General features: G+C 41.4%; 2 protein-coding genes across 5 annotated transcripts in view; one reads left to right on the top strand and one right to left on the bottom strand.

Annotated features, from left to right (window-relative positions):
* The first annotated feature begins 9,176 nt into the window (after positions 1-9,176).
* C1QL3 (complement C1q like 3) lies at positions 9,177-17,339 on the top strand. The gene is made up of 2 exons (XM_036908028.2): positions 9,177-10,507; positions 16,124-17,339. The coding sequence occupies exons 1-2, from the start codon at positions 9,920-9,922 to the stop codon at positions 16,301-16,303; spliced, it is 768 nt and encodes a 255-aa protein (XP_036763923.1). The 5' UTR covers positions 9,177-9,919; the 3' UTR covers positions 16,304-17,339.
* Positions 17,340-17,480: 141 nt separating this feature from the next.
* PTER (phosphotriesterase related) overlaps positions 17,481-23,265 on the bottom strand; it is an 85,762-nt gene continuing 79,977 nt past the window's right edge. For 3 of the 4 annotated variants that reach the window (XM_036908026.2, XM_036908025.2, XM_036908024.2), the window contains 2 exons: positions 19,602-19,744; positions 17,481-17,880 (listed from right to left, as the gene is read on the bottom strand). In XM_036908026.2, coding sequence (XP_036763921.1) covers positions 17,759-17,880; positions 19,602-19,744 — 265 coding nt within the window. In that variant the 3' untranslated portion in view covers positions 17,481-17,758. Of the gene's footprint in view, positions 17,881-18,920; positions 19,745-23,265 lie in introns of those variants that run through there. The other variant, XM_036908027.2, reaches the window with a different exon arrangement.

Raw genomic sequence — 23,265 nt, 5'->3', positions numbered from 1 at the left:
CATTCTTCAACAAACTGGAACAAATTGTTTTAAAATTCATACGGAACCACAAAAGAGCCCGAATAGCCAAAGCAATCCTGAGAAGGAAGAATAAAGCAGGGGGGATCTCGCTTCCCAACTTCAAGCTCTATTACAAAGCCCCGGTAATCAAGACAATATGGTACTGGCACAAGAACAGACCTACAGACCAGTGGAACAGAATAGAGAGTCCAGATATTAACCCAAACATATATGGTCAACTAATATATGATAAAGGAGCCATGGACATACATTGGGGAAATGACAGCCTCTTCAGCAGCTGGTGTTGGCAAAACTGGACAGCTACATGTAAGAGAATGAAACTGGATCACTGTCTAACCCCATACACAACAGTAAATTTGAAATGGATCAAAGACCTGAATGTAAGTCATGAAACCATAAAACTCTTAGAAAAATCATTGGCAAAAATCTCTTGGACATAAACACGAGCAACTTCTTCATGAACATATCTCCCTGGCAAGGGAAACAAAAGCAAAAATGAACAAGTGGGACTACATCAAGCTGAAAAGCTTCTGTACAGCAAAGGACACCACCAAGAGAACAAAAAGTCATCCTACAGTATGGGAGAATATATTCATAAATGACAGATCCGATATAGGGTTGACATCCAAAATATATAAAGAATGCACGCACCTCAACAAACAAAAAGCTAATAATCCAATTAAAAAATGGGCACAGGATCTGAACAGACACTTCTACAAAGAAGAAATTCACATGGCCAACAGACACATGAAAAGATGCTCCACATCGCTAATCACCAGAGAAATGCAAATTAAAACCTCAATGAGGTATCACCTCATTAAGGATTGCCACCATCCAAAAGACAAACAACAACAAATGTTGGTGAGGTTGTGGAGAAAGGGGAACCCTCCTACACTGCTGGTGGTAATGTAAATTAGTTCAACCATTGTGGAAGGCAGTGTGGAGGTTCCTCAAAAAACTCAAAATAGAAATACCATTTGACCTAGGAATTCCACTCCTAGGAATTTACCCTAAGAATTCAGGAGCCCAGTTTGAAAAAGACATATGCACCCCTATGTTTATTGCAGCACTATTTACAATAGCCAAGAAATGGAAGCAACCTAAGTGTCCATCAGTGGATAAATGGATAAAGAAGATCTGGTACATATACACAATAGAATATTGTTCAGCCATACGAAGAAAACAAATCCTACCATTTGCTACAACATGGATGGAGCTAGAGGGTATTATGCTCAGTGAAATAAGCCAGACAGAAAAAGACAGGTATCAAATGATTTCATTCATCTGTGGAGTATAAGAACAAAGAAAAAAACTGAAGAAACAAAACAGCAGCAGATTCACAGAACCCAAGAATGGACTAACAGTTACCAAAGGGAAAGGGACTGGGGAGGGTGGGTGGGAAGGGAGGACAAGGGGAAAAAGGGGCATTACAATTAGCAGACATAATATAGAGGGTTGGCGGCATGGGGAGGACTGCACAACACAGGAAGACAAGTAGTGATTCTGTATCATCTTACTACGCTGATGGACAGTGAGTGTAATGGAGTATGTAGGGGGAAATTGGTGATGGGGGGAGTCTAGTAAACATAATGTTCCTCATGTAACTGTAGATTAATGATACCAAAAAATATATATATATATATACACATAGATATATGTGTGTGTGTGTATATATATATATATATATATATAAAGAAAACTCACAGTATTTCCCCTTTTGCCTTGGCTGTTGGGGAGCACCAAGCATTTTATTTTCTAAAGAGGTAATATCCTTAAAGTAATTCTTTTCCATGATTTTTTCTCCCTCATCGCCAGTGTTTTTTCCTGTCATACAGCTTTTGTTCTCGTATTTTTATTTTAAAGGAACTATTTGATATGTCTTTTTGTTTTTTGTGTTAAAGACTCCAAAACTTCTTTGAAAATAGGTGAATTTTCAAGGAATTAATATGCTCATGTTGTATTTTAGAAGAAATAGATTGTGTCCTTTTCTTCATCGCAAATAGCATATAGGAAGAATAATTTTCCACAAATCTTAAGGAAATGAGGGAAGAGCCCCTTAGGAGATCTGCTAGGGTATATAGCTTAGGTGGTTTGCATGGCCACCCTCTTGGGCAGAAATCCCAAGTAATTTATGTTCCCTTCAGTGATGAATTTTGGTTCCCTACCACGCACCTGATTAAACAAATCTAATGGTATTTAAAAATTATTAGAACTGCTCCTACAAATATCACTTCCTGCACTGCAAACACACATTAGGTCTGACATCTAAGGCCCTAGGATACTTGGAATCTCAACTCTTGGACAGGTTATTTCTCAGTTCTTCTCTTTGCTTCTTTTATAAAGAATTGAGAGTAGTCTGGCGCTACAGCTAACTCTTTTGGCAATTTAAAGGGTTTTCAGTCTTTTAGGGAAGTCAAGACCTTGGAAATGTCTAATTTCTAGTCCAAGCTTATTCACTATAGGCAGATTCCTTAAATCTTAAACAGTTCTTTTGAAAAAACAGTGCTGTTTATTCCCAGCTCTGCAATTCAAATCAACAAGCATGTATTTGGAACCTGGTAAATATGTCTTTAACGCCTGTGGGTGGGAGGCCAAAGAGGAGAAGACCTGGTGTTTTCCCCAGTAACAGGAGAAAGGACAGGGGCCTCTAACACAGCTAACAGAGAGACCCAACAAGCCAGAGGAGCCCAGAGAAGAAAACTGCCAGACAGTGGGAGCGACAGGGGACAGGGATAAGGAGGTGGCTTTGCCCTGGGGCTTTGAAAGAGGGTAAGTGTCAATAGGAGGAAGAGGGGAGGAAGGAGGCTGGCTGAAATGGTAGAGGAGAAGGCAGGATGCAGGGGGACATCATGAGGCCAGTTTCAGCCATGATTAACTGATAAGCAGAGAATGGATAAAAGAGGGGGCTGGTTATAAAAATGAAGGTTGGGAAGTTAAAGAGGCCTTGTGGCAATGTAAAAAGCCCATGCTTGCGTAGTTTCTGACCAGGCTGGCATTGAACATGTTGTTCCTGGGCAGAGTGGTGACACACCCCGAGCCAGCTGAGGGAAGATGATGGCAAATGCCACGTGTGAGGTGGCCTGGAGGTAGAGAGACTGGAGGAAGAGGAAATGCACAGCAAAGCCCAGTTCTTTTCTTGCATGGTTTAAATTAAATTGAATGAAATTAAACATATTAATGAGAAGATAATAGGAGTGATTCACCCAGAGAATTCCTTCTAACTAGCGCATTCAAACACTAGATAAAACATTAGGTTAGGGCCTTCAGAGCTTGTTCTGAATTTCTGAAGTTAAAGTTAATTATGTAGTTTAGATGCAATGCATGATGTTCTCTGAGAGCCACACTTTTCCTAAAATTCCTTTTAATTAGCTCCTAATTTATTTTCTCTTTTCTGTTCAAGGCTTTTTAAAAAAAAACCGAGTGGATGCCACCCTCAGCCCTGGGGGTAATGGACAAAGAGGGCCAGTCAGTGGTCCATGCAATGCTCAAACAAATGTGCACGTGCGCTGGGCTGCTGGTATGGGCTTCCCACGAAGAGAAAACGTCACGGTTCCTTGTAGTCCATATCTGGCTATTGATGCCTGATGCCCAATCACAAAAACAAATTCTTAAGAATACATGTAGAAGAAATATAGATATATATAAATGCATACTTATACAAAATCATAAATATGTATGTCTATATAAATTAAAAATTGGGAACATATACACATGACTATAAATACATAATGGCAGTGTTCAGATAATCCTCTAATTTAGCAAATAGTTTTAAAATTTTTCATGAAAGCAGCCATGGGTGGTAAAATGAGCAATTTTGCCTCTGCCCCTGCCCCTGTGAAGTTCCTGGCATGCTCGAATGCTCCAAACAAGGCAGAAGGAGACAATGAAAGGCTAAGACACCCAGAATGGCGAGCACCTGTGGAGCAGCTCACTGTCAGACTCTCCCTGCCTGCTGCTAAGCGTCTGAAGGGCTTCAGTAAAACCATAGAACCTTTCTCAATATTGACAAGTGGAAGGATGGCCACTTGTATCTTGAACTATACAGGAAAAACACCAAACCCTCATCTAAATAGGACCAACTTTTACTATTTCCACTTTTCAGAGCCAAAGATAAAGTAATTAAATTGTGAATTGTTACAACTACTTTAAATGAGAAACACTGAAATATTCAACTACTCATACTGAACATACAACTCCTTCCAATTTGTTGGTTTTAGTTTTTTTCCCTCATGCTTATTACAAATCTAAACTACTTCCATATTTTAAGATTATGGTTTTAGGATTTTTAGGATTATGGTTTCAAATCATGTTTATTTTTACATAGTTTAAGACTGTTCCCAAGAGATTGCCTACATTAGGGGAAAGCTAATGTATATTCACATATGGATAACCAAGGGGCACAGTATTTATTCCCAGGACATATTGTTCATAGTTGAAGATCTGCTCTGGGGTTACACTCATGTAGGAGTGGGACTGACTGCACCTGCCCTTGGCGTTCACATCTCCTCCAGCCTGATTACTCTTAGAGCCAGATTCTGGACAATCAGATGCTTTGGGCAGGGTCCAGCTCTGTTGGTGGCTCTTGGTAACCACTCTGTTAGGATGCATGCTGCATTTGATTTTCAAAACAAAAGAAACACAACAATAAGACTACCACAATCCTTATCGCTGCCAGCTCAGTAGATCTGACTGTGCCCCTCTATCTTTTGTTGAAAAATTCCCTGTAGTCGAATGGCAGCTGCTTTTAATTTCTTAAAACTAATCTTCCTTGTATGACTGATTTATCATGACCAAAACTTAGGAGGACTTGCTGATCACTCACATTTCATCCTTGGTAACTTTCCCTTCAATTCAACATCAAGAAGGATCATAGGCACTGAACAGTCTACCCATGGAAAACAAGGATAAAGTATCATATCCATCCTAGAGGTTTTATCCTTCTATAGATTGATGTAGTAAAAATCTGAATCCAACTTGAAGCTATACATTGTAACTGAGTCTCATGTAACATGCTAATTACCATCTCCTTCTAGCTATTTGATCATTTTCTGACAACTGACCTGCTAAAATGGCTTTCCAACTTGCTTTCTGTGGCGAGTTATGGTTATGACTTGGGTATCCTTCAGCGTGACGGCTCTTCCAGCCAACCATACCGAGCAGCCCTCTCTGGTGTGTTTGGGGTTTTTTTGAGAATTATCCACAGGAACAGGTCCTGAACACCCACCTTGATGATTTTTAAATACACTTGCAACTTGCTGACTTGGGTAACTTTCCAGAGGGCAAAAACACATTTTACTGCTTCCCATTAGGTTGGTCTATGATACTGCAGTTAACTCAAATGCTCTGGTTATAGAACTTTATTTTCTTTGGAGCAGGGTAAAGTGGTCCTTGTTGTGAGTTTTGCCTTACTTTGTTTTACATCACAGAAGAGTGCACACAGGCAACTCTTCTGGAGAACTTTGGTGTTGTTTCTGTTTTGTCTAAGTCTGTAATACCTATTGTCCATTTGATGCCTTTTGTATGAAGTCTGGCCCATTAGCTTAACTTCCTTTACTAAGCCTGTGTTCTACCACCCAATTCACAAACACATACACTACTTAGCAGTCCTACAGGATACGGAGATGAAAGTTGACATTTACTGGTCTCTGGTTATGAGTTGTGTATCATTGTAATTATATGCATTAACTCAAGTTTCACAACAATCCTATGATTTAGGCATTAGTGTTATTTCCATTTTATAGAAAAGAAAATTAAGCCTCAGGGAGATTAAGCAGCTTTCATAGCTTTTAAATGAGAAAACTAGGATTCAGATCAAGACCCATACTCTCAAGCAGACCCCTTCTGGCTGGAAATCTGCAGTTCTCCAGTCAAAGAAGTGTATCTTATGAAATACAAATTGGAGACCCAGAAATCAAAGATGAATTGTTGGTTCAGTCCCTTTTTGTTTCTTACATTTTTTATCTTTAGTTCTCTACATAAGCCTTGGGTTTGTTAATTTATTTTTCCACCCTTATAAGAAATGCTATTTCTGTTTAATGCTGCTGGATTTGGGAATCATTCTCATGACTAAATATCTGTTTGCCTGGTAAGAGCCAGCATAGGGCTAGGCTGCCAGTGGGTGCTCAATAAAGATTAATGGATGGCCCTGCATGTCTGTGTGGGAGTCATGTGCTTAGGATCTGCTCAGTTCTCCGAAAGAGGCAGAAATGATGTGGGCAAGGTGAAAAATCACAGGATAGTCACCCAGCCCAGATCTGGAGTTTGTGTATCATCTGAAGGTTCCCCAAGGCACAGGAATAGAAGGAATGAGTATATTTTCTTGAGAAATGATTGTGCCTTAAAAACTAGATTCCAGGGCCTTCTTCCAATATTAATATCAAATGTGGGAGAAAACTTGGTTCTATGGTGAGGACTGAAGAGAATCAAATATTTTTTTTAATTGACACATTTTCTATTATTATATACATATAGAGATGAGTAATATGCCATATCAGATGGCTTATTCAAACTGTCAGAATAAGGGCTGAAGCGTGAGTAACTTTCCAGAGAACCTTCTGAGAAATTCAAGCTGTGGAAAGTGACAATAACCAGCCATAAGTTCATTTACTACCCAGTCATCCCTGAACATCTTGGGGGAACAAAAAAGTGTCTTACAGAGTACATAGTGGGATATTTTTAGAGAGAAGGAAGGGAACAAATAATTTGAACTTACTTCACTAAAAAACCTAATGTACACACGCTGCCCAGGTTTGTACGCACAATAGAAAGACAGGTCAGCCATGTGACCTGGGAGATGTGGTCTTCATTATGAACAGTGACTTCTGAGCAGCTTTCCAAATGTCAGTAGAACTTGAAGATGTTAGTGGCCTCACTTGCAAAATCAAGCTCTGCTTTGGCCTTAGAGAAATTGGAAGGAGAAAAGCCTCAATTACTAGGCCCAATCCACAGGTCTTAGGCTGGGATATGGCAGTGTAGAGCAAAGTGTACCAGCAAGGACACTGGGTGACCCTGTGTCTACTCATATCTGTGTGTCTCAGACTCATCATCTGCAAAGTGAGCAGGCCAGTCCACCTTTCTAGGATCCACTCTGACTCTGCTAGTTCATGCTGTCTTAGATGGAGTCATCTTGAAAATAAGCATTTGTCAATGCAACACTCCATGTGTCATGAGGTGTGTGGTGAGAAATTATTTATGCATCTCTACCTTTTAAAAGGTCTCCTTTTATCCACTACTAGCCTCTCTTTAGCAATAAAAAGGGTCTTATGAATTTTGATAATTTGGTGCATCAAAAATAGCTTATTTCATTAATACCTTAACTTCACCACACTTTGCCATTTTGTCCCCCAAAGGAAAGGAGAGTTTTGCAAACCAGAAGGTGTGTTAGGAAAATAGATGTGGCCAGGAAAGAACATACTATGTGTTTGATGCTTAAATATATGAAAATAAAATAGCTCATGTGAACAAAATATATTCTGAAATAGATATGCAATTATACCCTAGACATAGATGCACATTAGTAGGACCACTACCCCACAATAAAAATTTAAGGTTGAGAAGTAGGAAAGACTAGTTTCCAGTAGCAGGAGCAGTGGTTCCCTGGGCAGCTAGAGGAAGAGAGAATGTGGAGACAATGGACGGGCTGAGCCCCACAGCCCAATGCCCTGGAGTTGATTTTCCCAGGGAAGACCTGGAGGAGCTGCTGACAATTCTCGTAAAAGAATCAATGAATCTTTGTTTCCTTTGGCCTGCTCATTTGACCTTATTTTGTCTTGAAACAGAGAAGAAGGAAAGAAAGAACTAAACTAGTGGGGTGGGGTGGGGGGAGGGCAGAAGGACAGAAAACAAGATATCCATCCTGTGGAGCTCCCGACAGGATCATAGGCTGCTGAGGGGTACCTAGGATGTTACTGTTGCCTTGCTGGAGTCTTATTTGTTTTCTGCCTCTCATTTCAGATTCTCACCCTGATGTAATAAGTCATCGTCTTCCCAGGCATCATCCCCATATTGACAAGCAAATGTCACCCACATTTGACTGACATCCATTGCTCCTGAATGCGAAAGTATGATTTACAAATCAATTCTACTTGTTTTTTTAAAGCTGTTCTTGTGTGTCTTATGTATTTGTTGGTGGGGTAACTTGCCTAATATCTACTCTGGGGGCTTTCTATTAATATTATAAATCCAGGCTGTTGTTTCTCCTCCAAGTTCCACTGCAGATGGGGCTCTTCCTTCTCATATTTTTCCCGTTTTCCCCATCTCTGAACATACATGCAGGCCGTGTGCTATGGAGCTTATAGGACTCTTTCCATATCTTAGGAAAAGATCTTAGCTGGGACTTTGTAAAGGCTGCTTGCTTTACCTTAAGACTTTTGAAGGCATTTTGACATGTGATATAGCATAAGTAAATGCAACTTCAGGTCCAGTAGTAGTATCTTCTGGAAGGTAGCTAAAATTGTAAGCTTGTATGTAGAGTACATATGTATACACTTACCATTTGCAGCATTTGTAAAAAGGACCCTCCGCCCCCTTTTCCAGTTAGCATGTCCATTTAAATTCCCTGAGAAATGTCCTTTGGCTTTTCAACACACCTTACTGTTCTCTGGGTAACATCTTATTTTCATTTTAAAAGGCTGGTGAGAAAAACCATAAGGTTAAAAAAAATAATTACACCTACCATCTGGAAAATTCAAAAGGGTCGTTGTTATGTTTAAAGTGGCATTTTGAAAAACACCTGAAGCCCTGATAGTGGGTGAACCAGTGGAGAAATACTGTCAACCAAGCCACCCTCCTTTCAACCTTCACCTCCCCCTTCAACTGGGGCAGCTGGCAGTGGGGAAATCGGGGGCTGCGGTGTGACCCTTGAGTTCCGGCACATCTGTCTCCCTCCCGCCAGGTATGCCCAGTGAGAGCGCTGTCATCGCTTGGGTTGAGCAAGGGAGTATTCAGGATCTCACTGATCATCCATGTGCGGAGATGGAAAAAAAAGAGAGGCCGGCGGGGGGGAAAAATCCCACACTGTCAGAGTAATGCCAAACTCTCTCTGAGTGGGATGAGCAGAGCAGATGCTGCAATGAGATGCCAAAGCGGCTCCCCTTCCTCTGTGCCTTGGGTGCCTATAAATTGCTCCGGCGCGCGTTTGTCAGCCTCCTCTTCTCCTGGCAGGTGGTGCCCAGGCGGATCCTGCGTGCAGTCTCTCTCGCGCTCCGCTCCGGCCGCGCGGCGCCCGCCGCTCGCCAGCTCCTCCGCTCCAGCCCGCAGCCGGGCCCAGCCGCTGCTGCTCCGCACCCAGGGGGCGGCCGGCGCAGGCTCTGCGCGCGCCCGTTTGAATTGTGGTGGTTGCAAAGGAGGGGGGAAAGGCAGGGGAAGGGCGAAGCGAGCGAACGAAAGAAGAGAGAAGGAGGCAGCAAAAGGCAACTTCAGACGGAAAGTTGGTGCGAACTGGCGCAGTCGGCAAAAACGGAAAAGTCGATCGCAGGCTGCGGTGGCATAAAAGTGTGAGCGCCCGGCGAGCACGACAGGCGGCCGCTGGCTCTGACCTCGGGTGGCGGCGCGGCGCCGGCCGCAGCTACAGGTGCGCAGGGGCTCGCAGGAGGCGAGAGGGCGCCCCGCGCACCCCGCCCCCAGTCCCCACCCCCAGCTGGGACTTCGGCTCAAGTCACTTGGCGGCCGAGCTCCCTCCCCAGCCGCAGCCGCAGGGGGGAGCGGAGCAGGAGCAGGCGGAGCAGCCGGCGCCCGCCCCGGGGACTTGGGGTTCGCAGGGGGTTGTTTTCGGCTCTGAGGAGGTCCCCGCCCAACCTTCAAAATTTTGTCCAAAAGCAGACAAGAGGATCGCCCCGCGCTGAGCCGGCTGGTGGGCAGCAGGAGGCGCCTAATCGCCGCCGGGGCGCTGGGGGTGGTGATGGTACTCCTGCTGGTCATCCTCATCCCGGTGCTGGTGAGCTCGGCCGGCACGTCGGCGCACTACGAGATGCTGGGCACCTGCCGCATGGTCTGCGACCCCTACGGGGGCACCAAGGCGCCCAGCACGGCTGCCACGCCCGACCGCGGCCTCATGCAGTCCCTGCCCACCTTCATCCAGGGCCCCAAAGGCGAGGCCGGCAGGCCGGGAAAGGCGGGGCCGCGTGGGCCCCCAGGTGAGCCGGGGCCGCCGGGCCCTGTGGGGCCCCCGGGCGAGAAGGGCGAGCCCGGCCGCCAAGGCCTGCCGGGCCCGCCCGGGGCGCCCGGCCTGAACGCGGCCGGGGCCATCAGCGCCGCCACTTACAGCACTGTCCCCAAGATCGCCTTCTACGCGGGCCTCAAGCGGCAGCACGAAGGCTACGAGGTGCTCAAGTTCGACGACGTGGTCACCAACCTCGGTAACCACTACGATCCCACCACCGGCAAGTTCACCTGTTCTATTCCAGGCATCTACTTCTTCACGTACCATGTCCTGATGCGCGGAGGGGACGGCACCAGCATGTGGGCTGATCTCTGCAAAAACAACCAGGTGAGTGCGGGGAGGACAGGGAGGGAGCGCGGGAAGGTGCGGGCGAGAGCGAGGAGACCCCAGACAGAGGGGTGGGCGCCCGCGGAGGAAGGGCGCGGCGGCCCAGCTCCGAGCCACGCCAGGGGCCACGCTGTGCCACCCGGAGAGGCTGGAGTCGTATGCCAAAGAGCCCAGGACCTGCGCTCGTTGTGAGCGCGACCCGCTTGGAGTGAGAAGCCGGGGCGCGCTTCCGGGGCCTCGTGTGCGCCCAGGAGCCCCGGAGCGGGAAGCGACGCCCGCTGTGGGACCCCGGGGAATAGGGTCGCTCTGAGGCTTTGCGGGGAACGGGAGGGCTGGGGGACCCCGGAAAGGGCGTGCCAGGGTGACAACCCCGGGGAGACATACAAGGGCCCAAGGGAGAAAAGAGGACCCGAAAGAGCGAGTCCAAGGGGGACAACGTCCAGGACCAGCCTAGGACCCAGGCACCGGCGGTCTCAAGGCCACTCTGCCTTGTCCCAGACCAAGGCACTCACTTGGAGTGAAATACAGATGCAAACTCCGGTTTAGTTTCCAGCCCGAGGAGACCGGGGAGAGGTAGTAAGTGCTAACAAAAGGAATAGTTGAGACTTCTGCATTTTGTCTGTAAAATACACGGCCAAACACGGAGCCCAGATTCCTGGTGACTGGAGTGGGACGTCCAGGCAGGTGGCAAGGAGGGCGGCGGCCCAGCGCATCCAGCACCAGGGCGAGGGTCTTCCAACCCAGCCGCGTCTCACGGGCTGCGGCATTGGCCCTGACTGGGAAATGGCCTCGGATGGGCCTCAGCCGGAGAACTTGCTCCCCCGAGCTGGCTCTGCTGCCACAGGGGCCACCGATAGGCAGTTTTGTGCTGGGCCCACTTCACTGTTTGCTTGAGAAATTGGCCGTCACTGCAAAACCAAAATGTGTCAGATCTCTTAGTCAGAAGAGGGAAATAATACTTATAACTCCCTAAAAGTGTAATCGGACCTTCTGCACGGGCTTGATCGGCAGCCGTTCCAGGGGAGGCCTTGCACCCTCCAGCCTGCAGTCTGGGTTCAGTTCTTGGATTTTAACTTGCTTTTCGGGCCGCACAGGAAATAGCTCCTATCTTGCCTCAGCTAACTTTGATTTAACAAAAGCTATTGGGCTTCAGGTCACTTGCCCCTTGAATTCAGACCTTTTTAGCTATAACCCAGGTTTCTGTTAAGCAGCATTAAAGCGCAATTTCTTCCAAAGACCTAGTTCAGTGTCAAAATTATTTCAAACGTCAAAGACAAATATCCAAAATGCATAAGAGAAAGGACAAAAAATCCCGTACCTCCCCTTCCTACCACCCACTTGTAAAGGAATTTCTAAGTAAATAGTGTAAGGGACAGACCCTCAGGAAGGATAAAACAAAACAAGGGAAAATGGCCACCAGGAGGCACTGACAGGGTTGTTTATTATAGTTAATATGTGTGAAAATAATATTAAGATAAATAAAAATTACTCATAGGGAAGTGGGATATAGGTAAACGGCTAAAAAGGGCATGAGTCATTGTACCAAAATAGAGCCATTGTGTCACCCTTACAAAATGGTTTTTGAACAGCCCCTCAGCAGGCAGCAAGGAGGCACCCATTTATTTACAAATAGGCTCTCTTCTGACGCAAAGGTTAGGTCTGGAATATACAGTCAGGCTTAAGAGATTGTTTTTATAGGTAAATGAAATAAGATTCAAGTTTTATCAACCAATGTGTAAAAATGCTTGCTTTTTAAAATATCTAGAAGTTGAAATTGCATGGAAAACCAGGGATCAATACATTCAAATTAGTTTGTATGCTGATAGCTAGACTGCTGAGCCCAGGTATATTGCAATGATTCCAAAAAAACCATTCCATATATATACGTTCTATATGTATTTTGTTTGGAGTGTAGAATGTTCCTTTGTGTCACCCTAGTATGCACAGTCTGTGAGGATCAGGGAAAAAAATAAGGCAAAACAGCTGACTTAATCATGTATAATGTTTTGCATTGGTATTACTAAGCTGCTACTTCTGAAAAAGGTGTGTGCAACAAGTAATTTAGAAAAATATAGTAGCAAACAATGTATTTTCAAGTTTATCATGGACCATTTTGGAAAACAGTTATTATAATATTACTGTTCAAGAAGTTTAGAAAAAATTACTTTGCAAAGTCTGTTCCTCAGGCAGTTGCAAATGAGAAAGCTTGTATCATACTTTTAAAAATTAATATTAAATAGTTTACCCTTAATTTTCAATTATGCTCTTGTCTGATCACTTCTTAGAATAGCAATTTCCCCCTCTGAACTGACCCAATTTGTTTTCATAAAACAGAAACTCAGAGATCCATGTCAGTGTAATGTTCTGTGGATTAAGTGAATTTGAGAGGCACAAAAATTAAGCTAAGAATGCACCTCATTCTAGGATAGAGGAAAGCCTCTGGGCCTCAATCATATGAGAACCATTTTATTTATGCTTTGTGCTCAATGCAGGATCACAGATGGAAACATCAAAGGCCAGTAAATTAACCTGATGTACCACTTAACCTTTTGTTTATGATTCCACAGAAATACAATGAAAATGAAATTATGAGAACATCAGTAACAATTACTTAAATTAGCAAATGTTACCATAAATATTGTGTCTAATGATCAACCCTCACTAATAAGATAATGCTAAAGCTATATATATAACCTATTATGTTCTCACAAACATGCCACTAAAAGGATCACAGTTCTCAAATTCCCCATGAAGCCATCAACCTAAATTTAATCTTAACCATTTTTTGAGAGCACATGGCAATGCATATTAAAGGTAAAAGTTGGATGCAAATAGCTTCACATACAGAAGAAATTATTTTAAACATTTGGATACTTTAGCAGAAAACTTTAATGAAATATATTGCCATTTGAATACAGTCACTATAATACAATAAAATAAAAACCAAAACTGGCTGAAGATGAGAACTAAAAAATAATTAAAGACCAATTTTTGCTCTAAGAATTTATGAGTTATAGCACCAGTGAACATGAGATATATTGGAAACAATGAATAGTTTGTGGGTTGATATTCATTTATTAGCAAGATCAATGAAGTGCCAAGTTAACTATCCTTTTAGGGGCTAGGAAATGTGCACTAAAGATCAAGCAAAATCTAAAGAGTTAACTTACAATATGAAAAGATATTAGAGTGCATTTAGGTAGAAATGGTTTATATCGGGCTGAGGAAGGGAAGCATCATATTCTTAAGAGAAAATGCTGAAATCAGTGTACATTTAAGAACCTGAAAATAGCCTCTAGGGTGGATGCATTACCTTCTTCAATAGTTTGATGGCTTCAAGGACGAATCAGTGGAAGTCACTGAGCTCTTTACTAGAGCTTGAAATTTCAAGTCCCATTAAACTTCAGGGTCCAATCAGGTGAGCAGGCACACAAAAGTCATGCAGAGTACACCTGAGTATGGCAGTTATTTCATTGGGAAAGTCTGTGGTCCAGGATAGGTTAAAAATCATAGAGAATCACTTGCATTAAAAAGCAGTCACACAACAAAGGAAGTGAAAACCATGTGGGTAACTGTCCAGTGTGTGAGATCACACTGATGCATCTGCAGGTTTTTGTGGTTACACCTCGTGAATACAAATGGTGACATTTACATGGTTTTGTGGTTGTACCCTATAGAATAAAACTGCATTTTATATGTATTTAAGATTATTGTCTCTAAATCAAGTGGTTTTAATAAGTCCTAGTTGCAAATGCCTTCGTGTAGAAAACAATGTTAAATAAAGCACAATACCCATTGAACCATATACTAAATACAGTATGTGTCTGGTTATTAATAATAACTGAGAAGCATATTATGGATTGATAATATATCACTAATATAGCTAACTAGTATTTTGCATTTTAATTTTTTCTCATCCATTAAAAATCCACACATTAAAAAGAATATCAGGTCATAATAGCACTTTACTCCTCCTCGTAGGTTTTTTTCCCTGGGAATTAATGACTAGGTGAAATTAACGAGTCAAGGCATTCAACTCCTACAAACTTGTGATTAATTTTTAGGAAGTATCACGGCATGACAATGTATTAGTAGTTAGTGGTCAAAATCGATCACCTCTCTAAACCGGTATACACACTTGGGTCAGTGCTTCAGAGCATTATTGCACGCTGCATTGCTCCTACTGTTATTAGTGTCAGTTAACACGGTTTCAAGCAATTCTAAATCCTTTAAGCCCTTTTCTCCTTTTGCTATATGATATCCAGAAAGAAATTTTTAAAACACTGCTCAAATTACTTTACAAGTTCAGCAGTGTCAAAGAGCCTTCTCCTTTTTTAACATTTCAGCATTAATGTGAAAACACACCACATGAAAATTAAATCTGAAAACCTATCATTTAAATTTTGAAAGGAATACATGGAAATTCTTGACATGTCTCATATCCCTCATTTTGTCAAGTGATAAAATCCAATATAATTTATTACATAGTACAGGTTTACAAAACCACTAAGTCACTTGCTATGTTATTCAAGGATATATCAATAGAGTGGAATAGAAACAAGCCACAAAGTAGAATATGTTTTACTGAAATAAATCAAATACAAGTCTGCCTACTGACAATTTTTTTCCAAGGCAGAAGCAAAATATAGCTAAATGAATATGAAGCTTAATTTGAGTTGAGGATGTGACAGAATGTCCATATTATTTGATATGCTAGGCAATTTGACTGTTTGCAAATGCCTGTCAACTCACTAATGAGATATAGGCTCAACATACCCGGATTATAAGCAACCTCCATCCTCAAAGAAAACCATACATTTAGAATCAGCTAAATGTAAAAGGGTATTCAATCCATCGTGAAAAAATCCAAAAAACTGAGCCCTCAAATTATGGAAGTTTAGTTCCTTCTATAACTTGTAGATATTTTGAAATGAAATAATTTAAGTACACACATCCCAGTTAAGTGGTAAAAAGGCACACATAGAAAAATTAACTCTGAATACATGGGTAATATAACCAAAGATCACTTGCTCAAACTTGTGGTAAAAAGGGCTTTACTTGAATTGGATTTCAAAAGCCCCAAACTGAAAAGCTTTCTTCCTTTTTTTCTTTCATACAGTAGAGTTACGGCAGTGGTATTTCTCTGAGTCTTTACCTATGGTGAATCTCAATTTTCCTCTAATTGTGAGGACCAACTGAAGTTTGGATTGAACTTCTCCACTTGCAAACAGAATATTGCGATTTGGCTTAAATTAAAATGCAAGAAGTTACTGTTATTTCCATTTTAAGAAGTGACTGGACATATTCAAGGAATTAGAAAAAGTGCTGATTTAGGAAGGCAACAGATTGGTATGCATTGTTTACAACATACAGGAAGAGGAGACTGCTGGAACAACCCTCAGGAAAGCACTATTTTCTGCTTTCCATCCCTCCTTTCCAGTAACACAGCTGAAACTGTTCCAAAGATATCCTCATAAAGCTCCAAGGCCAACTAGGCTTTCCTGTGCTGAATTCTGTGCTGTGGTGGCAGGTCAGCTCATGCGGCTGCGGGAATGGCAAAAAAGACAACTTGAGAATTCTCTTTTTCAACTTGTAATTCTTGTCTGTTTCACATAGGTGCGAGCCAGTGCCATTGCCCAAGATGCAGATCAGAATTACGACTATGCCAGCAACAGTGTGGTTCTTCACTTGGAGCCAGGAGACGAAGTCTACATCAAATTAGATGGCGGGAAAGCCCATGGAGGAAACAACAACAAATACAGCACATTTTCTGGATTTATTATTTATGCTGACTGATAATGCAGAAACGAAGCATATCATCCCAGTTTAGACACTGGATTCATATGGCCAACGTTGGTGAATCAAGGATCCCGCGGGCTGCCATCTGAAGGGCACCTCAGCTGTGTATATGTGGGGGAATTCAAATGCTACCTGACTCACATCTGTATTCTCAGAAACATGTAAAAAATATTAAAAGCAAGATAAGCAGATGTGTCATTCACTACCGCCAAAGCAAATAGTCCTTGTCGTTAGTGTCCATGTGAATGAAGTCTTGGATAGATCACACATTTTTATAGAAAAATCTAAGACACTGAATTATTTCTCCAATATATATGATACTTTGGTGTCCTGTGATCTTGCTGCTTTTATCCATATGTCAGCTTTGGTTCTTGTGAGTTTTCACGCTTATTATGGTACTTGGAGTCCATTCACAGAGTGGGGGGAGAGTGATTTTACCCTGCAGGGGAAGGTCTAATTGAAATTATGCTGCTTGTCCCCAAAGAAATTATTTGCCTTGTACTCTTGTGAACTTTAGAGCTAGACCTGGGAATGATTCAACTTCAAGCCTTAACCTGGAATTTTCTGGATTTGAGGGAATTCCCAAGCCTATGATCATTTTCACATTTTCTTTTTCTTATGAACTTTCCTTTCTCTCTCTTCTGGTGGTAGTCTTTAAAAATAGAGATTGAAATTGTATCATAGGATTACCCTCTAAGTGTGAAAATGTGTAATTATGTATGGTATTTAGAAAATCCCCTATGTGTCCATTTTGTCAATAGAATGTGTTTAGATTTACTTGGAAAGACAGAGAAATTTATTCTTTGGTGTTAAATCAGACTAAGGCTTTTGCCTTCTTTGGAACAAAACATTATTCATAATCCAATGCACAGAGGTTTAATTTGAGCTACTGCATGCGTCACCAAGGGGACCCTAAGTAAGGCCTTCAAATAGTTACTACAAAACGTGGCCTGAGGTTATTTCAAAATGAACTATTTCACATGTAACCAATATGACAACAAAATGTTTATATATTTTATATAAATACCTGCTACATATATATGTGCATATATATATGTTAGATGAAATATATATATGGCTTCAGATCATGGATGCAGTGGCTGGATAGCCTCAAAATTTTAAATTAAAAAGTTGTATGTCTGTACACACACACACACACACACACAGAGACATGCATATTGCATAAATTACTTGACTTATTTTGGGTTGAAATATATTTTGGATGACAAAAAATATATGGAGTAGCAAAATAATTTAAATGACTTCTCTTTTAAGAGTTATCCCAAACATTAACTTTTATTAGATGGAAATTCCCTATACATTGCATGTCTGTAAATTAACCTATGGCTCTTTATGACCACACACCAATCAATATTTTCACTGCATTCTGTGGCAGACTGTTAATATTAGAACTGCAGACACAAAGCGGCTCTCCTTTGCAGTGCTCCTGAATTACATCCGCCTGAAGTACGGTTTTTTTTTTTCCTCAGGTGGATTGAAGCTGACGATAAAGTAGATTTTGAGAATAATGCAAATCCTTTCTCTCTGGTGAAAATACACTGCCAAAGCCATCTCTTTAAGAAAAAGATTAAAACTGCATGTTGATATATCCTGTCAGACAACTTCCACTATTACAAACAAAAACTCTGCCCCCCTCTTAGTTGCCTTGAAGACTCTTTGACAAGTAGATTTCAAAAACAGATTTAAAAATCTGCTTGCTTTACTGGTGAAGGACATTTGCATTTTTTCATTTACAGGAATTAGTTTGTTCTCCTTGCTCATTGCTCGTGGGTACCTTCTGTTCTAATACACAGAAAGCTTGATCATCTTTGATCCACAGAAATATCTTTTATTTAGCAAACTTCCAACTTTCCAAAAGGCTTATATATGGCATTCCTATCTGAAGGTTCTGTTTGCTTGGTTAAAATGCCTTGATCTGAGTAACTGTTGTGATTTATATGATTAAACCCACTTAGCTCCATACATCAAGAATAATGACTAATTCTATTTGGCCTTTCTAATATGTAAGATAACTCATAAAGAAGTTGCAATGGATTTTATTTCTATTCAACAATATATATTCATCAAAGATGAACTGGCAGCAAGGGTTTGGAGAAGTTTATTTTGGATAACAACAGTGAGGATTCAACCAAAAGACTAATTTATAAAGAGCACTGCATGTCAACTAAGAGCTTTAAATAAGAGTTTTAAAAAAAGGCTTTATTAACACAAAATATCAGGGCTTGGTACTTCTTAAAGTGTAGGCTTTAGAATCAGACTGTCATTTCTAATAGATTTGACCTTTTCTTCAGAGAAATAAGCATTATTTTTCTCCATTTAGGCCCAAGGCAAAAGCAAATAATAGGTAAAGGAAATAAAGGGAATATATATGTAAGGAAAACATTTTTCTTTTTTTTGAATTATATATTATTAACTAATTAAATTGTGGCCTTTGTTATTATAAATGTAATGATTCATTAAACTATATTATATAATATATTTTGCCTTCTATGGTTTAATTTTTATAGTTCTATGTTATGTGTTCATGCCCCTTTATACAAATTTTTCAAAACACAACACAATTTACAGCAAAAATGGATACTTGGAAGCCACAGGCAATAAAAGTGATTTATTTTAAGTATATAGAGATAGGTGTACAGCATATAATTAACCTTCCATAACATCTTTGTCACTGTGAATTGGTGACTGTATTACAGTATCCTTTCAAAAAGAAGTCACAGAATGTAACTTCCTTTGCTGCAGAAGCTATTTTAAAGTGCTATATTATTCATTAAGCATTAATTAAAGAACAGCAGGAAAATTAGTAGGATCATCAATATTACAAGAAACATTAGATTCCTCCAGAAGGGGGTAATTTAACTAGAAACACTTTAAATTTTCTCAAGTAGTACAGCTGATAGATTAAGAAAACAAAACAAAACAAAACTCCACTAAGGGGATATAGAATATAAGTCACTGTTTGGAAATAGGTACTCCTGTATGTGTATTTTGTTAAGGCAAGACAATAGGGCTCAGTTAAGCTCAGTAACTCTAAAAGTGCAGATGTAATAGTCTCTGAAAAGGCAAAACTCTTCTAATCCTCATAAAAAGGATATGATCCGCCATTAGTCCTACATAGCTCTGATTAGTATGTTCCAGTGGGTTTGAAATCACTGAATGTTCTCTGCACGTTTTATACTCAAGGTATGAATTCATGAACAATTATCCTATTTGAAAGTTAGCCATAGCTTAGGGTTCTTTATTAGTATCTTATCCAGTGCATTCTCAGTTATACCTCTAAGCAGCATTTTAGGAACAATGTTGGTGAGAATATGAGAATAGCCGTGACCTCCGTATTTCATCAGCCGATGCTTCGTATGTATGTCATGTGCCATCAGGATTCGATCTTCATAGCCCTCATCCACCAGAAGATGTACCCTATGAAAAATGTGATGGCATTTGGCTCATTATGTGGCATTTGTCTCATTTAAAACTTTCCTGGTGCTTTAAACTTTTCACTCAAAAACCTATTGTGCTTGTCGTAAAGATACTGCCCTCCATGTGCCATGTGTACTTGGAGACCCTTAATAAACATTACATGGTGATGATAAAGATATTATTGAATCTGAGTAGGGACATGATCCTTATTCCATGCGCACAGAAATTTCTAGCCTGTGATATTTATGATAGCTCCTAATAGGATGTGCCAGTTTAAATGAATGGCCACTTTAACATTTCACTAAATAACTTCACTCTCGATTTGTGTCCAGCTCTCCACTCTAAGGTACTTTTCTTAGTGGGCCCACTTTTCAGATCTCATTCTCTCTCTCCTTTTTCTAGCAAACAAAAATCAATGACTGGTTAAAATAAGGAAACAAAAGGAATCTTTGTACAAGTAAGACATTCTGAGAGTAACATCAGGTTTGAAACTGAAGGGCATATGATAAGCTAGGTAGCTGGTTTAAAAAGGTCAGCAAAGGTGCCTCTCCATTTGGACATTTGTCCTTTGGAGTCTGTGAGAACTTTGACTTGATTGTAGTCTTGGATCACTGGATCAAATTAAACCATGAAATTTACTCTGTTTTCCTTCCATTTCAACAAAATTGCTATACTTATGAGTTGTTCCTTTAAATATGTAGTCACTTGATTAAAGAAAGGCTTCATGGACTATTATCTAAACATCTAATCCTCTTTGCTTTGTGAAATACAAATCTGTAGTGTGAGTCACCCTGACAGCCACCATCTGTACACATCTGGGCCCCAGGTGGTGTCCATCAGGGCTTCTGTGGTTCTCCAAGGCAGTGGATGCAACGTGGAGACATTGCCTCTTCTATTGCATCTTCCATAGTCTCACCAGTCTCCAGGTTCCCAAATGGGTCTAGACAGATAGACTGCACCTTCCGCCAAGGTTAATTATTTGAAAGGTATCCTTTTGGTTTCAATAGCATTTTGTGGTATGAGTCGTATTTAATGACTACGACAGTCAGCAAAATGTGGGGCACTAACTACACAAACAACTCCAGCACAAAACCCTGCCCTCTGAAAACATACCTGTTAAAATAAATGATAATTGAAGGTTAGATCTTGTGTTCTCAGGTCAAAGGAATACAACTGCCAGAGAAGAAGGGCCAACCTGGGCATTCTGCCTACAGAGTTGCATTCATGTTGCATGTACCCCATGCGTGTCCTACAGGTACATGGAATGCAATTTGTGCCAAGGATGTCTCTTTAAAATTTGTATAATGTCCAAAAGTTCTGATCTGAAGTTACTTTGGGGACAAACTCTGTTTTTAGGAATTCCCTAGGAGAGTTACAGGATCATTTAAGAAGAAGGAGAAAGATTTGACAGAATGCATGCACTGGGCTGAAACTACGTGGTAAACCTTGTTCCACAGCTGAAAAATGGTATCACATTATACGGCATTTTAGTGTCCTCACCCCCTTACATTTCCTGAGCATTTCCCAAAGTTTTTGTCTTTTTTCCTTGCCTGAGAAAAAAATGCCAATCCTATTCCTCCACATGGCGCATGGATAACAAATTCCTGTGGGAAACCTCGCATCATACTCTGCAACACAAAGTTATTGAATTGTGACGTAGTAAGGAGAGAATGTAATGGAGAATATACTCATGAAAATGGGAACTCTTAGAACTCTTAGAACTTAAGTCAAGAATCTGGAGACTAGTTATCTCATAAGCAAGATAATGCTATGGCTCTCAAAAAATTATTTCCTGACTCTCAAGAAAACTGCCTGGTCCCTCCTGAAGTAAGGGCTCATCTCTGTGCCGTGCCACTGCTGTTCCAGAGATCCCACCAGAAGGAAGGAGCCACTACAGATGAGAAGACAAAAAAATCATAGTAATTATAGAAATACAAATGAGTTAGTGTTTTGCAAACAAATATTAGAGAGAGACTACAAAGTGTGAAAAGGCAGAGATATAATAAGATTTGAGAAATGGAGCATAAGACTGGAAACAGGTGTTAGACCTAGAATTTCTGGTGCTGAAAACCAGAGGTAGGCAGAACCGTGCTTCTGTGTTCTGGTGCTTCAGAGCTTTCAGACTCCCAAGGCCCAGCCCAGGACTGCAGATGAAGGATGAGAAGCAAACGTCCAGGAGGTGGAGGACAAGGGGGTTCTGGGCATGCCCTTGACACACGCCAAAAAGTCATTCAGTAATTACTGTGATCTGTGCTTGAGTCAAGTGACATAATGCATGATTTTAATTTAGGGAAGATTAAGGATATATGCATGCACATAAACATAGATACACATAAACGTGCACATATACATTGTGTATAATTCTTCATGCATTTCCATACATCTTGAGTGTTTACATTTGCACAGTGAAAGCTGATCATAGTTAAGTTCTTGTTCTTGAATTAATAGCCAAAAGGAGTCACGAAAGGGATAGTGTAGGAGCTGTTGGTCAGGTCATGCTTCCCCATATCTTCTTCTTAGGTCTCTTCTGAAGATTCCCCCTCTTTTATTCCAGAAGATCTGAGAGCCTCATGGGAGGCATAGGAGTGCAAAAGATGCACCTCACTGCCACAGAAGGGCTTAGAGAAATGAAGCAGCTCCTGGGAGCAACTTCCTGTTTCCAAGCTGGATTGTAAAACGCGTTGAAGGCATTCATCAGGAAATCATGTTTTTGAGATTATGGAGACTGAGGAGGACCTACAACATCACCCCATTTTAAATTCCAGAGAACACTTGCTTCTGAGTCAGTCCTGAGCTCCAAGGGCCCTTTTCTATGGGGACCGTGCTTCCCGATCATGAAGTGAGCATCTCCTGACTGTGAAAGCCGACAGACACTTGCTGGTCCTCATCCCGCTTGATGCTGGCCTCCTATTCCAAGCATTCACGCCCTTCCCCTTTAGGCATCCTTCTCCACCGACTTCCATAACATATGTCCCTAATACGCTTCTCACTTGGAAAGCTTCTCTACCTGTCCTTGAGTGACTGCTCCTGAGCTCCCTCCCCCTTCAGTACTGGTGTTTCCCAGGGTTCTGTCCTCATTTTCTTCTGTGAGTGAACTCACTCATTCCGAGGCTCCCACAGCTATCACACACGAACCAACAGTGTCTAGATTTATATCACAGTGCAAATCTCTGCCCTGGGCTTCACTCCTGAACCCGAAGGCCCCACTGGATTGCAGCACTCAGATATCCCCAAAGGCATCCTTGTCAATCCCAGATCTATTTCTCCTTCTAGACTCCCTAACTTGGCACATTCAGTGTGTCTATCACCACGTAACCAAGACAAACCAGGTAGCCATCCATCCTTGACTCCTGGAATTTTTCCCTTGCAGAGAATGACTTGTACAATTGTTTACTTTCACCATGTATTAGACAATTTTGAGAGGTTGTATTTTATATGATGTTTGGCCTTTAGATATTATAGCATTTAAGTTGCATTTCCCTATGTAGTGCATATATTTACTAGAATGTTTTGAAACTTCA

Source organism: Manis pentadactyla, chromosome 3 (assembly GCF_030020395.1).
Source record: "Manis pentadactyla isolate mManPen7 chromosome 3, mManPen7.hap1, whole genome shotgun sequence".
Taxonomy (NCBI): domain Eukaryota; kingdom Metazoa; phylum Chordata; class Mammalia; order Pholidota; family Manidae; genus Manis; species Manis pentadactyla.
The sequence above is the reverse complement of the archived record's forward strand: the minus strand, read 5'-3'. Positions and strand labels throughout refer to the sequence as shown.

Coding starts and splice junctions, on each gene's coding strand:
- C1QL3 (XM_036908028.2), top strand. CDS start 9,920: ATGGTACTCCTGCTGGTCATCCTCATCCCGGTGCTGGTGAGCTCGGCC. Junction 10,508..16,123: donor ATCTCTGCAAAAACAACCAG/GTGAGTGCGGGG, acceptor TGTTTCACATAG/GTGCGAGCCAGTGCCATTGC.